Source organism: Colias philodice, chromosome 8, assembly GCF_061535455.1.
Source record: "Colias philodice isolate Cphi_HAF_F1 chromosome 8, ilColPhil1 Martin Lab GWU primary, whole genome shotgun sequence".
In the NCBI taxonomy this organism is placed as follows: domain Eukaryota; kingdom Metazoa; phylum Arthropoda; class Insecta; order Lepidoptera; family Pieridae; genus Colias; species Colias philodice.
The window spans coordinates 10,953,275-10,970,255 of NC_143093.1; the positions used below are offsets into that span (position 1 = coordinate 10,953,275).

The window sequence follows — 16,981 nt, forward strand, 5'->3', positions numbered from 1 at the left end:
TTCATTATACATAGTACAAATATGCCTGTCATAATGAGGCCGAGGTACTAAATTTCCTGACCGCCTCCTTGGTACAGTGGTTGACGCGTGAGCGTAGAACCGAGGGGGTCCTGGGTTCGATTCCCGGTGGAGACGAAAAAAAAATGTCTCGGTCTGGCAGGACACAGAAGGCTGATCACCTACTTGTCCCTAAAAGAGAAATCGATCAGTGAAACAGATGTATGCATAATACATCTGCCCCTTACCCGACTATGGGACACGGGACTTCACTACTAAATTTCCTCGAATCTGAAAAAAAAAAGTTGGCAGCCCTATCCTGTACTATGTCATGACACGCTCTAAATTGTATAATAATCTCTTTATAATGATAAATCAATCTAAACGGAAAGTGCATTTATAAGTTTTCCAGTTTAGTCACAATTCACGTCTGGTAAGTACATTTTAAATCAATATATTTTCATAAAATTGGAGAAATATTTACATGTTCAAATAAATTAGTTATTTCTAGACTTTGAAATAAAAAATGTGATAATATTGTGCTCGGCTCTATTTAAATAATTTCGTGAAAGATATTGCATTTTGTGTTTTATTGTGCTTTGGAAAGAGTGTGTGTAAATAGTGTGTTGTTCCAGATTATGACTTGTCCCCTGCTTTAAATTTCGTCACGATCTATTCAGCTGAGGCGCCATCACAGCCTGAAGTAAAGTTGGTAAATCACGCATCACTACATAGTATAAAACAAAGTCGCTTTCTCTGTCCCTATGTCTCCATGTATGCTTAAATCTTTAAAACTACGCAACGGATTTTGATGCGTTTTTTTTAATAGACGTTATTCAAGAGGAAGGTTTTATATGTGGTATATAATTTATTATTTTTTATTTCAACCGTAATTCCATGATAGAAAGTTAAAATATTTTGATTGCATTTACCAATCAATATTAATACAAATAATATTATGTATTCATTCCCTTTGTAAAATATCATTCTTTCATATTGTATGTACTTACTACTTATAGGTATTTATTTAATAAAACATTGTTATTTTGACCTCCTAGATAAAATAAATAATTTATTGAATACTGCATTCGCAAACAAGTCAAAACCTGCGTTAAAAACAACCGACTTCAAACTTGCACTTGCAACATTTACAAATACAAACAAAAATGCTCATAAAATAAAAACTACTGGGCCTATCCGAATAAATTTTTTATGGGACCAATTCGACACCATCCCGCATCGAACAAAGAAAGAATCACGTAAATCGGTTCAGAAACCACGGAGTAATCGGTGTACATACATAAAAAAAAAAAAAAAAACATACCGGCCGAATTGATAACCTCCTCCTTTTTTTTGAAGTCGGTTAAAAATACGACCACATTCCAGATGGATATGTTATATTTTTGTTTGTATTTTGTCTCGTCTCAATAGTAGCTTAATATTAATTGCAAATGAAATGATCAGACGTATAAAATCGCAAGTTTATTTCCCAAACAAAAGGTCACAATAAAGGAAACCTGTATATTTGCCAGTCGTGAATACCTTCTCATAACGTGTAGTTGGATATTTAAGTTTCTGTAAGTTTATTTATTATATTATCTACTAGCTTTCCGCCCGCGGCTTCGCCCGCGTTTTCTAAGAAAAACCCGCATAGTTCCCGTTCCCCTGGGATTTCCGGGAAAAAACCTATCCTATGTGTTAATCAAAGTTATACCCTCTATATGTGTGCTTAATTTCATTGTAATCGGTTCAGTAGTATTTGCGTGAAAGAGAAACACACACACACACACACACGTCCTCACAAACTTTCGCATTTATAATATTAGTAGGACTAACTTAGTTTATACCAAGTTATTAAGCGGAGTTAACTGTAACTTCGCTAAGTTCGTGGTGAAACTCTCATGACTTAATCTTTATTTTGGCAGTGTTTTTTCTTTTGTTATTTACATATAACTAGCTGTCCCAAACATTGTTCTGCTTCACTCTTATCACTTAGGTGTATGAAAAATAAATGCTGGGCGATTCTCAGATCTACCCAATAGACACACAAAATTTCATGAAAATCGGTCCAGCCGTTTCACAGTATTACAATAATATTGTAATACTGTGAGCCGTTTCAGAGTTGTATGGTAACTAACATTGTGACACGAATTTTATATTTATAGAGATTACAATAAATTATTGTCGCTGTTGATGTAGGTTCCGTAATCCATATTATTATATCGCGCTTTTTCTTACGAAATAAAAACAATAATAAAACTAGTAGCTTTACTTCATATACCTTACTAGCTACTCTATTTATTGCGTTAAATCACAAATTTATAACATACTAGCTTTCCGCCTGCGGCATTGCCCGCGTTTTCAAAGAAAAACCCGCATAGTTACCGTTCCCGTGGGATTTCCGGGATAAAACCTAGCCTATGTTACACGTGGATAATGTAGCTTTCGAATGGTGAAAGAATTTTTAATATCGGTCCAGTAGTTTATGAGCCTATTCATTACTCTTAATCTCTCAAATCTTAATCAAACTTCTTAATCAAACAAACAAACAAACAAAGTTTTCCTCTTTATAATATTAGTGTAGATGTAGAAAAATAACATGATAAAGTATGTTAAGCATAACTGAAAACATACAGAACACCCTCCAATTTTCAGTCAGTCAAAAGCTTGCTCATCCAACCCAAAAAACACTTTGTACGAACATGAAGCAATGTCATACACACCTACATACACTCAAAGCCTAATTTCCAAGTAACTAAGACAATTAGCAAACGACAATTAGGTCGAAATTGCTGTACACATATACAAGCTCTCACGACGCTTCACTTTATTAGATCTGAAGACGTTTCAAAGAAATTCCCACCTTGTCTGTTTGATCTTTGCACCGTGAATACCGTTTCTTGATTCTAATTAAAATTGTACAAGTTTTGAGGACTATTGAGTTATTAATGTATATTTATTATGTGCTTTGATATCGTTTTCACAAAGCTTTAAGTGTATAAGATTTTAGTTAATTAAATCAAATCAAATCAAATTTATTTATTATTAAACATACATACATACAATTACAATTACAATTTATTACAATATACAATTAATATTCATGTATGAGTCATGTAAAATTATATAAATAAAAAGGCTACCAAAACAATTTATACAAGCCAATGTTTCCCTAGCTAGGTTACTGGGCAACCTGTGTTTAGGAGAAACAGCTTGCCTCTAAAAAAAATTCACAAAAAGCCTCTTAGCAAGTACTTAATTATAAATTAAAATTGGTTACAATAGAGAGTAGAGAAAAAAAATATGTATAAATTTAAGATGTGAGAATGCGGGTGTGCCGTATGAAACTGTATCGTATGAATGTATATATATTAATGTAATTACTTGTGTTACTTTATGTATTAAAATAAATGGCTATGCTTTAAATAAATTAACTATCCCTACTAATATTATAATTTATAAATGCGAAAGTAACTCTGTCTGTCTGTCTGTCTGTTACGCTTTCCCGCTAAAACCTCTCAACCGATTTTGATGAAATTTGGCACAGACAATCTTTAGACCCTGAGAAAGAACGTAGGCTACCTTTTATCAAAACACCACGCGGGTGATGCCGCGTGCGGAAGCTAGTAATTAATAAAATTAGGGTAACTTATATAGAAATATTATAATTCTAATAGATGTGGGTTGGATACTGTGGGAAAGCCAAACGTAATAGGTATTGCTCGTTATACCGTAATACCAATAACAGTTAATTTTAGAACCATGGACGTATAAAAAAAGACGGACGGTATATCGCCTAAACATTGAGTGAAGCCTAGTAATGGCGGCGAAACATCCATGTGTGTATGCCATGTTGCCATGGCAACAGCTGTCCTGATGACAATGGCCGCTGTATTTTTTTCTATAAATTTTGCCGTAATAATTTTGTCATTAAAACATAAAAGAAATAACTTGCTTCCCTGTGGAATGTAATCCCTTGTGTTTTGTTATTTAAAATTGTACTGTTGCGACACCATTTAACCACGCAAGACGGCATTTTAAATATTTTTTGTGAAACAGTGACGCAGTTAATCAGTCGGTAGTTCACGACGTAATGGCGGCCGACTAGCTTACTATGGTGAGAGTGTGTGCGTGTTTATTGTCTTTACACGATCGCTAGCTTACTATGGTGGCTTCACGTTGTTTGTTCGTAATACGGCGTCCGTCTTTTTTTATACGTCCATGTTTAGAACTATTTTTTTGTGTTTTGTCCTATAATCCTATTATATTATTAATTGAAGTTTTTAATTCAATGGAAAAGAACTTTGATTTCACAATTTCTTTTGAAATTTACGGCGGTTACAAATGCGTATAAGACATCCCAAAAAACTTCAGTGATATTTTAAACACAATAATTTTGAGGATTTTTTTACTAATCGTAAGAACTGTCTAAAGAAAAACCCATCTTATTGTAAAACTTCAATATAATCATGGAGTTACACCAAAGTACAAGCAGATGCTAACCGGTGTGGCCTATACGTTGGCCCCTCTCCAATTGGGCCAAAATATTGCAAGCACGTTCAGATAAAATATCCCTTATCTGCCACGCTACCTGCCACGAAAATGAAAACCTTTTTTATGCTAACCTCTTTACGTATTTTATGGTTTGAGAGTTCATTCACCTTTTAATCGCGGTATATTGGAACAGAATTTTAAAAATAGAATAGGTTTTCGTTCTTCAATATTACTATCATAATATGGCGCCAAAATATACGTTCTTTTTTTCTGCCAGTAGCGTGCCTAAATAATTGTATGAAGTTGACACAAATTAAAAATTAGAATGTGGTTTTAGAATGTTTTTTTTTTTTCGATATGGCGCCAAAAGTTTATCCTTCGTCTGAGTTTTGTAATGATTTTATGCATTTTAATTTGAGGTGTTGTAACATTCTTCTTATTTGGAAGATTAACATTAATTTTTTGCCGCCATTAACAAAAAAAAATTAAAAACCTAGTGAGTAGCACATATATCTCGATGGTGAGTAGTGACATATTATATTTTCTTCTTCTATCTTAATAGCGTAAAATAATGGACATTATTATCTGAAAAATTATCTATTTTCTGTTTATACATAGGTAAGTGTAAATAAAATTCTCTTGAGATAAAAAGACGCGTATTCGTATGTACAATTCTTACTCAAATTTAACAAGGTGAACATCATCTACTTTATACCGAGTAGGTATATATTATATACGAAAATATAAACCTACATACATTGGAATGTTTATTATTAACAGCATGAATATTCATAATTTTTACTTTTTTATAGAAATAAGTCAAGGAAACCAGCTTCCCTCCGTGTTTTTAAAGCTGTAATAGTTTCAATCATGGGCGTAGCCACGGTGGGGCAGGGTGGGGCACTTGCCCCACCCTGGCTCTGACCTGGAAGGTACCTAACCAAATCTAAAAAACTAAATTATATAGGTACTGACTACAAAACTTAATATCAGTCAGAAAATTCACACTAAATAAGAATGCGATCTAAACAAAAAGCTTGCGCACGATTGACCCCAGGCGAACACAAACGTAATCCTTTTGTTTTTCGTTTGTGTGTGTGAGTCAAATACATACATATGTGCAAAAATTTACCTCTAAATTGACTCATTAACAAATTGCGTACGCCCAGCGCCCAAACGGCTGAAGTTAGGGTCAGATTTTTGGATGAATTTCGTCGGTGTAGGAAGGTGAGCAATAAGAAGGTGTTTGGATAATTCGAACTACACACGAAAAAAAGAAAATAGCTGAGGCTTCTAAGTTACATTATAATAAGTATGAACTTTCGGGACAGTAAAAGTAGAGTAATGTTACCATGACAGTTACCCCACTGAGTAAAACTGTTTTTTTTGGCCAACCTCGCACTAAATTTCCAATCTAATTTCACTTTTGTTTAGGTTAAGGGTCACTTAATGACCATAAAAACACAAAATGCTGACAGATCCAGATGGAGCTTCGCTCGCAATCTTAAAGAAAAGTTTTTTGCCGATATCTCAGTCTCAGAAACTATCCACTTTAGGGTAAAAGTTATGCTGACTTTTTTGTAGAAAGTAAAATTTCGTATCTTTTATACCCTGTAATTTTTTTTTTGTAAAACTTGCCGTTTTCGATTTATGGCCTATTTAATGAACCGGTTTATCTTTTTTGCCTAATCACTTAAAATATTGGATTAATCAATAAAATGCATCTATTTATTTTTATGCATGTATTGAAATTTTCTATTTTACGCCCGGTAACCAACATTAAACGTTAAATATCTCAAAAAGTATGGGCACTAGAGAAAAAAGTTTCAAACAAAAGTTGTAGAGAATAAAGTGATCTTAAAAAATAAACAGATGCATTTTATTGATTAATCCAATATATTAAGAGTTATTAGGCAAAAACGTTAAGCCGGTTTCGGTAAATAGGCCATAAATTGTAAACGGTAAGTTTTACAGAAAAGTTTACTGGATATAAAAGATGCGAAATTTTTTTTTCTACACAAAAATTCAGGGTAGCTTTTGCCCTAAAGTGGATAGTTTCCGAGATATCGGCCAAAAACTTTTCTTTAAATTGCGTACGAAGCTCCATCTGGATCTGTCAGCGAAGGTATCATGCTGAAATTCATATCGACGCAGTGAAGTCGGTCAGTCCTTTGAAGCAGTGAAAATATCAAACTACTAGCCAACGCAATCAAAAAAATACAGCCGTTTTTGCTGAAAATTTTTCGACATTCGCGAGGGTAGCAAGAACGAAGAAACAAACCTACAGGGTACTTCCCGTAAACCCAGAATCTTGAAATTTTCTATGAAGTAACGTCTTATAGCGCAAATAAAGGAAAAAAAAAGACGTGTGGCACTCGGGGACTGCCGCGGTAAAGCTATTGCATGCTATGCCTTCAAGCCACACCTCCGAGCCCGTCGGAGTGGGGAGCGTGAGGTTTTTCGTTACTAAATTTCTGGATTCGGTCCCCGCGCTCAAGGCCCGCGATAAAAGCTATGCAATAGCTTAAAATTGTTTTGACTCCCTTGCAAATGTCGAATCTTTTTGAAAATTTGCAACATAAACGGCTGTATCTTTTGATTGTGTTGATTTATTAGTTTGATTTTTTCACAGCTTCAAGAGACGATAGACTTTAGTTTTCAATATTAATTTCAACTTGATACCGCTTTTAGACAGACAGACGAACAACAAAGTGATCCTATATGGATTTCGTTTTTTCCTTTTGAGATTCGAAGCACTAAAAATTAGCCGGGATAAGACCTCGGTTATAGTGGCTTGTTGCATATTATTTTTTAATGTTGCCCCACCCTGAGCCCATGGCTAGCTACGCCCATGGTTTCAATATTATGTTGTTATACTTAATGTCATATTTTTATTGTAGGTCATCATGGCGGAAAGGTTGAAGTTTCCATTTGAAATACGCAACGTTACTGAAGAAGAAGACAAATTAGCAAAAAAATGCTACAAAGGTAAGGAAAAGTAACTTATTTGTAGATCTAATCCTTATACAATTTTAACAGATCTTTAAAAAATGGGTGTTACTTTTATATTTTAGCATATCTACATACTTAAGGCATTTACATGTACATGTAAAAAAGATTTTTATAAGTTTTTAGTTTTCACAGTTCAACCACAGATTAATAAATAGTAAATACTAAATAAAGACGATTAAAATGAAAATGGAGAGGGAGAGTGAGAGTGGGAGGGAGACGGAGAGTGAAAGGGAGAGGGAGACAGAGAGTGAGAGGGAAACAGAGAGAGAGGGAGAGGGAGAGTGAGAGGGAGACAGAGAGGGAGACAGAGAGTGAGAGGGAGACAGAGAGTGAAAGGGAGACAGAGAGTGAGAGGGAGGCAGAGAGTGAGTGGGAGAGTGAGAGGGAGACAGAGAGTGAGAGGGAGACAGAGAGTGAGAGGGAGACAGAGAGTGAGAGGGAGAGGGAGAGTGAGAGGGAGACGGAGAGTGAGAGGGAGACAGAGAGTGAGAGGGCGAGTGAGAGGGAGAGCGAGGGGGAGACAGATAGGGAGAGTGAGAGTGAGAGGGAGAGGGAGAGTGAGAGGGAGACAGAGAGTGAGAGAGAGACAGATAGTGAGAGGGAGACAGAGAGTGAGAGGGAGAGTGAGAGGGATAGTGAGAGGGAGAGTGATAGTGAGAGTGTGAGGGAGACGGAGAGTGAGAGGTAGAGTGAGAGGGAGACAGAGAGTGAGAGGGAGGCAGAGAGTGAGCGGGAGGCAGAGAGTGAGCGGGAGAGTGAGAAGGAGACAGAGAGTGAGAGGGAGACAGAGAGTGAGAGGGAGACAGAGAGTGAGAGGGAGAGTGAGAGGGAGAGTGATAGTGAGAGTGTGAGGGAGACGGAGAGTGAGAGGGAGACAGAGAGTGAGAGGGAGGCAGAGAGTGAGCGGGAGAGTGAGAAGGAGACAGAGAGTGAGAGGGAGAGTGAGAGGGAGACAGAGCTGGGAGAGGGAGACAGAGAGTGAGAGGGAGACAGAGAGTGAGAGAGAGACAGAGAGTGAGAGAGAGACAGAGAGTGAGAGGGAGACAGAGAGTGAGAGGGAAACTGAGAGGGAGACAGAGAGGGAGAGTGAGAGGGAGAGTGAGAGGGAGAGTGAGAGGGAGAGTGAGAGGGAGAGTGAGAGGGAGACAGAGAGTGAGAGGGAGAGTGAGTGGGAGACAGAGAGTGAGAGGGAGAGGGAGAGTAAGAGGGAAAAAAATTTAGCGGTTAATTATTATGAACACACACTTTTATTTATAAGTTAAATATTTCTTGATTTAAGATTACATTCGTCCCTTCATCCGAGTGGGGCCACAGGGGTACTTCTGGATGGCGGGGTTTGGAGACAACGCAGAAGATATATATAATCTGGAAGTTAGACCTGATGATATATGGGTCGTCTCTTTCTCAAGATCTGGTAAGTTATATGTTATATTTTGTAATTAGATAATTGGCTTCTACAAGTGCGTAAAAGATGTGCAACGAATTAATAAGTTTTATATAATATGGGAAAGTCGGTTAAAATTGTAATAGAGCGGAACAAAGAATATCGCAGTTCATTACATTGAGTTACTATGTACTACGTACTAGAGCGACTATGTACTGCACTACACTCTTTGTAACACGAGTTTAAAATTGTTTATTTATTTATTTATTTATAACTCTTTATTGCACAAACTAAAATATGACAAAAATACCATTAATACATAAGAAAGACATAGTTTGTACAAGAGGCGGCCTTATTGCTAAGCAGCAATCTCTACCAGGCAACCTGATGGAAAGGAAATGTATGAAGTTAATGGGATAGTGCAAAAAGAAGAAAAAAAAAAACAATAATAATAAATAAATAAAATTATGTAAGTATCAAAGATACCTACTACATAAATACATACTACTACATAATAATACAAATAAATAAAATACATATATATATACATACATATTATTATATAAATAGAATACATATACATACATATACTATAGTACAAACGCAAAAAAAAAGAAAAAAGAAAAGATATATATATATATATATATATATATATATATATAAACAATAGTTGGTGACGTCAGCAAGCAAAGCAAATCTATAGTAAGGAAAAGAAGTGGTCTTTAAGCAACAATTTAAAAGAGCAGAGCGTTTGAGCACGTCTAATACTTTCTGGTAATGCATTCCATAGTTGAATAGCCCGGACAGTGAAAGAATTATTAAAAAATTTAGAATGATGGAAAGGGGTGCTGAGCAATAACAAGTTGGAAGAGCGAAGAGAGAGGGAATGACTAGAGCTTAAATAATCGAAGTTATCTTTTAAGTAAGAAGGAATCTTAGGGCTAAACAGAACACAGTACAAAAGATGCAGCAGATGAGTATCCCGGCGATAACGGATAGGAAGCCACTTTAGCCTTTTCCTGTATTCAGAGACATGGTCAAAGGACATGTCCAAAAATGTATGAACCAAAAACCCAGAATCGACAGGAATGAAACGTGTACCAATGGATTCGCATTGAAGTATAATATAATATTACCAAGGGGGCAACTCCGAAATCGTTATAGTATAGGAGCTAGGAGCAAAATAAAATAACTAAGAAATTCCTTAAAAAACATAATATACATAAGTTTCCGTTATGTTGTGGCTTAATATGACGATGTTATAATGTTTTGTCACGTGTGTTACTCTTAATAAATATCATATTTTACAAGAAACGAAACAAAAACGTTAAAGCACAACATAACAAAAACTCGATTTTGTAGTTTTGTTCTTTTATTTTATAGATACTACGATTGTTATAGTACTATATTTTGTATTATTGGTAATTCTATGGCTAAAGATTGAAAAAAAAATCTGTATAGTATAGGAGCTAAGAGCCAAAAAACAAAGTGAAAAATCGTTTGAAAATAATAAAAACTCGTTATGTTGTGTATTAGAATATCGTTGTTATTCATTTATTTTTATAATTAGGTCTAATTTTATTAAGTTTTAATGATATTATAATCTACCTATCTATAATAACAACTACATTCAACAACAAATTGTGTTACACATGAATATACCAGCAAAAGCAATTAATCAATTAAAAATTAAAATTATATTAACAACGATAATCTCATCCACATCATAATAATTTTCAAATGATTTTTTATTCAGTTCTATTGTCTTTTAACTCCTATACTATACCTATTATTTTTTTTTTATTTCCAATCCTTAGCCACAGAATTAGGCACCAATAATACACACAGTACTATAGCAATTGTAGTATCTTGAACCAAAATAAAAACTACTAATAACGGAATCTTTAGTCAGTTATGTTGTGATTGAACATGATGTTATTATGTTGCTGTTGCTTTTAAAATGTGTTGATGATAATTATCATGTACCTATAAAAGAAGTGATACAACATTATTATAACGTCATATTAAGCTACAACATGACGTAAACTTATTTTTGAAGTAAAACTTCTTTAGGCGCGACTAGGGAGTAACTCAGATTTTTTTTCTGACGGAAGTAACGCTGTGTAGTTTCCGCCATTTAAAAATAATAATTCTGATTGGTTGTAAGTATATGTCATATACTACACGCTTCTTGACAGCCAGCTAGTGGCAAATATCATAATCAATTAGGATTATTTATTTTCAAATTTTCAAACGGATCAATTGTGAATAGCAAAGTGAATGAAAAATTCAACAGTTTTAAAAACATTAAGTATTTTAAATTGCAAAATTTTTTGAAAATCTCTAAATATACGGTACTTGTTTATTTATTACTTTTAAAATAAGTAAATTAAATTTTCTGACAATTGCGACATTTTATAATATTCAATAACAAGGTTATATTGACATGTGCTAGACCGGGAGATACTGACACAAAATTTCGAGTCATTTGTAACAGGATGGCGGTTCTACAGGGGTCTTAGTACGCAATGACAAAAAGAAAAATGATGGTGTGAACGCTGGTACCGGTGGGTTAGTCGCGTGGGCGTTAGTCGAACTCGTCGGAAAAATAGCGAAAGTCAAACGATTTGTAACACAAAAATTGTAGAATTTACCGATAGCCCATAAAAAAGAAGTAGGCGGTAGTGTCATGCCATACTTTTCCGGTATGACTTACAGCCCGCCATACCGACGCGAATGTGTTGATTAAAAAAAAACAATTATTCAACCATTTGCACCAAGCTAACTTTTGCACAGGTAACCATCGTCGTGCAGCCATTTACGAAAATCGCCATGCCATACTTTTCGGACGATTCCAAATGGTCGCCATACCGCCGAAAATCTGCAAATTTTTTTTATTTCGCCTATCTTTTTGTACCAGTATTGCATTAGGCTTTTTGGAGAGTATTTGATAAAATGTGACCATTATTATATTTGCCATACTTCTAGTAGGGGGAAAAAGTGCTGTCATACTTGAAAAATAAATTTATTATTAATTTATATAAGTGAAGATTTCCAACACCTAGATCTTTGAAATTTTGTATTTATATTCGTTGATCCTCAAACTTACAAGAAAAATAAGTGCCATACTGTTACAAATCGTTTGATTTTCGCTATTTTCAGATGAGTTCGACTAACGCCCACGCGACTAAGCCGCCGGTACCAGCGTTCACACCATCATTTTTCTTTTTGTCATTGCGTACTAAGAACCCTGTAGAACCGCCATCCTGTTACAAATGACTCGAAATTTTGTGTCAGTATATCTCCCGGTCTATGCGTTTTACTTCAATCGCGCGTAAAGGTTACACGCACACACTTTTTTTTGATTTATTAAACGAATTTCTTACTTATTTTATTTTTCTCCTAGCTCCTATACTATAACGATTTCAGGATTACTGCTTTTGCTACATTATATTATATTTAATTACGAATCCATTGGTACACATTTCATTCCTGTCGATTCTGGGTCATTTTTTGGACATCTCCTTTACGAAGTCCGAATATGAATCTGATACAGAAATTTTGGAGCTTCTCAAGGGTGTCAAGTTGATATTCACGAATATCGGGATAGCAGGAGTCTGAAAAATCAAGGAGAGGAAGGAGAAGGGATTGAGCTAAGGCAATTTTGGTTGTGACGGGAAGAAAGTTGCGCAAGCGCCGTAAGGAGAAGGCAGAAGAAAAAACCCTTTTTTGAACTTGCTTTATTTGTTCATCCCAGGAAAAAGTTTGATCCAGAGTTAGACCAAGATTTTTTACCTGAGCACTGTAGGGGATGAGAACTCCATCAACGACAACGTTCGGTAAATTGGTCCAGTCAATTTTTGAGACTAATTGCCTGCTTCCGAATATGATAACCTTGGTTTTGATTGGATTTACTGTTAAACCATGACTTTTGCTCCATCTGACTATTGCTGCAAGGTCAGAGTTAACTTGGAAAATCGCTTCAGGTAGTTCAAGAAGTGACGCATGTTTATATAATTGGAAATCGTCCGCATACATATGATAAGATGACACAATATCCTTGGAAATGGAGTTTATAAAAATGGAAAAAAGTATTTTTTGTATATGATCCGCCCCACGCCGCGCTTGTCGCACAGATTTTGTTCGTGGTGTCCTCTCTATACGTAGTAATAATACCTCAATCGTTCATTTTGTGAAACTTTACGCTTCCAATCCATCAAACAACTTAACATAAAAGGTACGCGATTAGAGTCTCTATAATATACTTTGTAAGAAATATAATCGCGTGCCATCGGGATACCAATGTCCAATACCCACGGTGGTAGCGTATACCGCTCTACTCTCAATAAGCCTTAAACAAATATCGATTCTTTTTAGATTCTAGGCATACATTTTTCTTTTTTCAATTACTTAAATCAGTTTTAAAACTTTTTTTTTCCTATCAGGTACAACATGGCTACAAGAGCTAGTGTGGTTGGTAGCCAACGATCTCAATTATGAAGAAGCTACCGCCTCATCACTTAACGAACGATTTGCTTTCATAGAGTAAGCTTATTTACTAGTCAAAACTTGATGTTTGTGTATCCAATATGTCCAAAGGGTATAAAATTGATAAACGAGCGAGCCGGACCTGCGCACCGAGGGTTCCGTGTACCTAAACATATTTTTTAAATGTATCCTACAAAATCCATACTAATATTATAAATGCGAAAGTAACTCTGTCTGTCTGTCTGTTACTTAATCACGCCTTAACTACTGAACCAATTTGCATGGGTATAGAGATATTTTGATACCCGAGAAAGGACATAGGATAGGTTTATCCCGGAATTTCTACGGGAACGGGTTTTTCTTTGAAAACGCGGGCGAAGCCGCGGGCGGAAAGCTAGTATATTATAAATACGAAAATTTGTGAGGATGTGTATGTGTGCGTGTTTGTTACTACTTCACGCTAACACTACATAACCGATTACATTGAAATTTAGCACACTATATATAGAGAGTAACTTGGATTAACACATAGGTTTTATCTCGGAAATCCCACGGGAACGGGAACTATGCGGGTTTTTCTTTGAAAACGCGAGCGAAGCCGCAGGCAGAAAGCTAGTACATAATAATATTTCTTGTTGACCTAATATATCTGTTCTATACAGATACCCAACCCAAAGTTCGGAAGTATCAAAGCCACCCCCCACCACTAGCCACCGCGCTACATACCACGACTACCGAGACTTACACACACTACCATCACCACGGTTTGTGAAGACACACCTTAATTTGCAGTTTCTGCCACCCAAGCTGGTTGACACTGCTAAGGTAGAGTATAAAATTAAAAAAATTGAAGATTTTTTTTTTGTATGTTCAATACAAGAAAAATATATGGTAAGTAATGATATCATTGAAAAATTAAGGAGAAATACTATTATTATTTAGGTTCTTTATTATTTAAATATTTTATTTATCTATACAGGGTGTAATCGTTATGTGTGCACAAGCGACTATATCAAAAAACTTTAAACTGATATCGAAAGTACTTAGCCTAATGAGTAAAATGGCCATAATATTTTTTTTAAATAAAACGAGAAATATACAACTTTTACATTTAATTGATCTACCGTGTTAAAATATATATATTACAAGGCTCACACATACACTAACATATATTTTATTTCATATTTTTTAGTTCCAATAACCTAAATAATTGAAAGGCAAATAGAAATTTAAATTTTTCAAAAAATTCAAAAGCTCTACTTTTATTCAATTTGTAAATTAATCATAAAAATTGCAATCGCTTTCGACACATCAGTTTCAGGTTTAGTTGTGTTGTAAAGTGCATTTAATTTAAAAAATCTAAAAAGGTTACAATACAAAGTGAAGGCTATAGAGTCAGATATTTTTAAGTTAACAATTCTGAAAATACAAAGACATCTATAAAAGGCAAAGTAAATGACTAATTTATTGTTAACACAAATTATTGGACTAATTGGCCTGAAATTTAGCATTCAGATAGTTACTATGATCTAGGAGTCTACAATGAAAATATTTTGATTAATTCTACTCCCAAGGGCATAAATAGGGGGTGAAAGTCTCTAAAATTATTTTGACCACCTCACGCAGGCGAAGCTGCGGGCTAACATATGACAAAATAAAAAAAAATGTGTGCGTGTACTAGTGTACACACGTAAGAAGTGAAACTTCTTTATGACCTTATTTTTCAAAAAATAATTTACTATATGCAACTTTACAGAAATACGTCTAATCACGCGTGGTAGGGATAAGAAAAAGATGGCGCGTAACGGAAAAATGTCACGCGTAACGAAAAAATGTTGCACTGAATTTTTTTCCAACCCCGATAAAGAAGTTTCACTTCATAAATTAAGTTCACTCCTAATGAATTACTCACTTAATTCCTTTCTAATATCTTTTTCTAGGTATTTTACATAGCTCGAAACCCCCTAGACGTGGCCGTGTCTTTCTTCTTCATGCACAAACTGTTCCGATATTTCGACCAAGGCGTGGAATTCACGGAGTTTTGGGAGCTTTTTAAACGGAATTTGAGTAAGTTATTACCTATAACTATGTGTTCGATTTTATGATTATATTGTTATTGTATTTATTAATCTATGGATTTTTTATTGTTAAAATATTTATAAACTTGATGTGGACTTACATATGAATGCTTTCGTCGCAGTAAAATTATTTGTTCAGTAGATGTTTTTAATTCAATATTCCCAAAATATAAACTATTAATTGTCTCTTTTTATATAAATATTATTAATACTTTCAGTTCTCCACATGCCAATATTCCCTCACATAGAAGAAGCGTGGCAAAAACGTGACAGTCCCAACATGATGTTTTTGTTCTATGAAGAAATGCAAAAGGTTATACATATTTACGAAGTGATTAAATATGTTTTTTGAAGTGAAACCTCTTTAGGCGCGTTGAGAGTAAAATTTCAAGGTCACGTCATGGAGTAAGGCGACGATTTGGTATCTTTGAAATCTTGCCAAAGAAGTTTCACTTCTGACACGTGTGTTCGGCATACACCCTCTTTTTTATATGAGACTCTTACTTAGTTGGATACAAATTTATAAAATATTACACATTTATTAGTACTAGGTACTTACTAGCATTCAAATGCTTTATAAATGAGAAGTTTTTAAATAATAAAAAATTGACCACGAGACGGGATTCGAACCCGCGTCTTGTCTATTGTTAAAAAATCTATTGTAGAATATAATACTTTTGAAGAGATTCGTTAAAAAGTATTTTCTCTCACACACAGGACTTACGAAAAGTGATTGACCGAGTCTGCACATTTCTTGGCAAGGTCTACACAGACGAACAAAAGAACAAACTTGCAGAACATTTGACCTTTGATAATATGAAGAAACATACTTTAAAAACAAATGACGACGATAAGGACTCAGAAATGAAATTCATGAGAAAGGGTATGTATTTATTTGCTAATTGTTTTTAACCATATATGTATCTATTAATCTATAAAGTTTATAAAATTTAATATATATCTAAAGTTACATGTTTTTTCGTGAATATGCCGTACCTATAATATGCTTGACTATATATTAAATATAAAATAATAACTAAATCGTATTATAGCTGCTTTTTATAGCTGCAAAAAAAACCATTAAACCTCTTTAATTTCCTATTAGTAAAACATTAAAAATATGTGAAATGTGGCTTATGTATTTCACAAATTGGTTCAATAATCGATTTAATTTATAACGTTGATATATACTACAACTTTTTTATATTTAAAGTAGATCCTATCCACCAGATCGAATTCTAGAACATCTCATACTATCTCATACACTATCAGCTAATATATCTTAAAAAATATTAGTCACACAAGAATTAAAGAGTTACAATTGTATATTAATAAAAATTATTAATTTCTACAGGAAAATCCGGTAACTGGGTGAATTATTTCAACACAGAAGAGTTAAGAAAAGAAGCCGAGGAATATATGAACGAAAACCTCAAGAAAACTGACATGCAGTTTCCAGTTGTTGATTGATTAAAATTTAGTTTTGAATAGTTTTGTTACAATAATAATAAAGTAATAATGTTGGACC

General features: G+C 34.5%; 1 protein-coding gene across 4 annotated transcripts; it reads left to right on the forward strand.

The window, feature by feature from the left end:
- The first annotated feature begins 408 nt into the window (after nucleotides 1–408).
- On the forward strand, nucleotides 409–16,981 carry LOC149486809 (sulfotransferase 1C1-like). Of its 4 annotated transcripts, none has more exons than XM_089698511.1 (9): nucleotides 409–430; nucleotides 7,392–7,479; nucleotides 8,783–8,917; nucleotides 13,333–13,432; nucleotides 14,038–14,200; nucleotides 15,316–15,442; nucleotides 15,672–15,766; nucleotides 16,171–16,336; nucleotides 16,808–16,981. In XM_089698511.1, the coding sequence occupies exons 2-9, from the start codon at nucleotides 7,398–7,400 to the stop codon at nucleotides 16,921–16,923; spliced, it is 984 nt and encodes a 327-aa protein (XP_089554637.1). In that variant the 5' UTR covers nucleotides 409–430; nucleotides 7,392–7,397; the 3' UTR covers nucleotides 16,924–16,981. The 4 variants fall into 4 exon arrangements, with proteins under 4 accessions (XP_089554637.1, XP_089554636.1, XP_089554635.1 ...); XM_089698510.1 differs by lacking the exon at nucleotides 409–430 and adding an exon at nucleotides 1,553–1,574; XM_089698509.1 differs by lacking the exon at nucleotides 409–430 and adding an exon at nucleotides 4,874–5,011.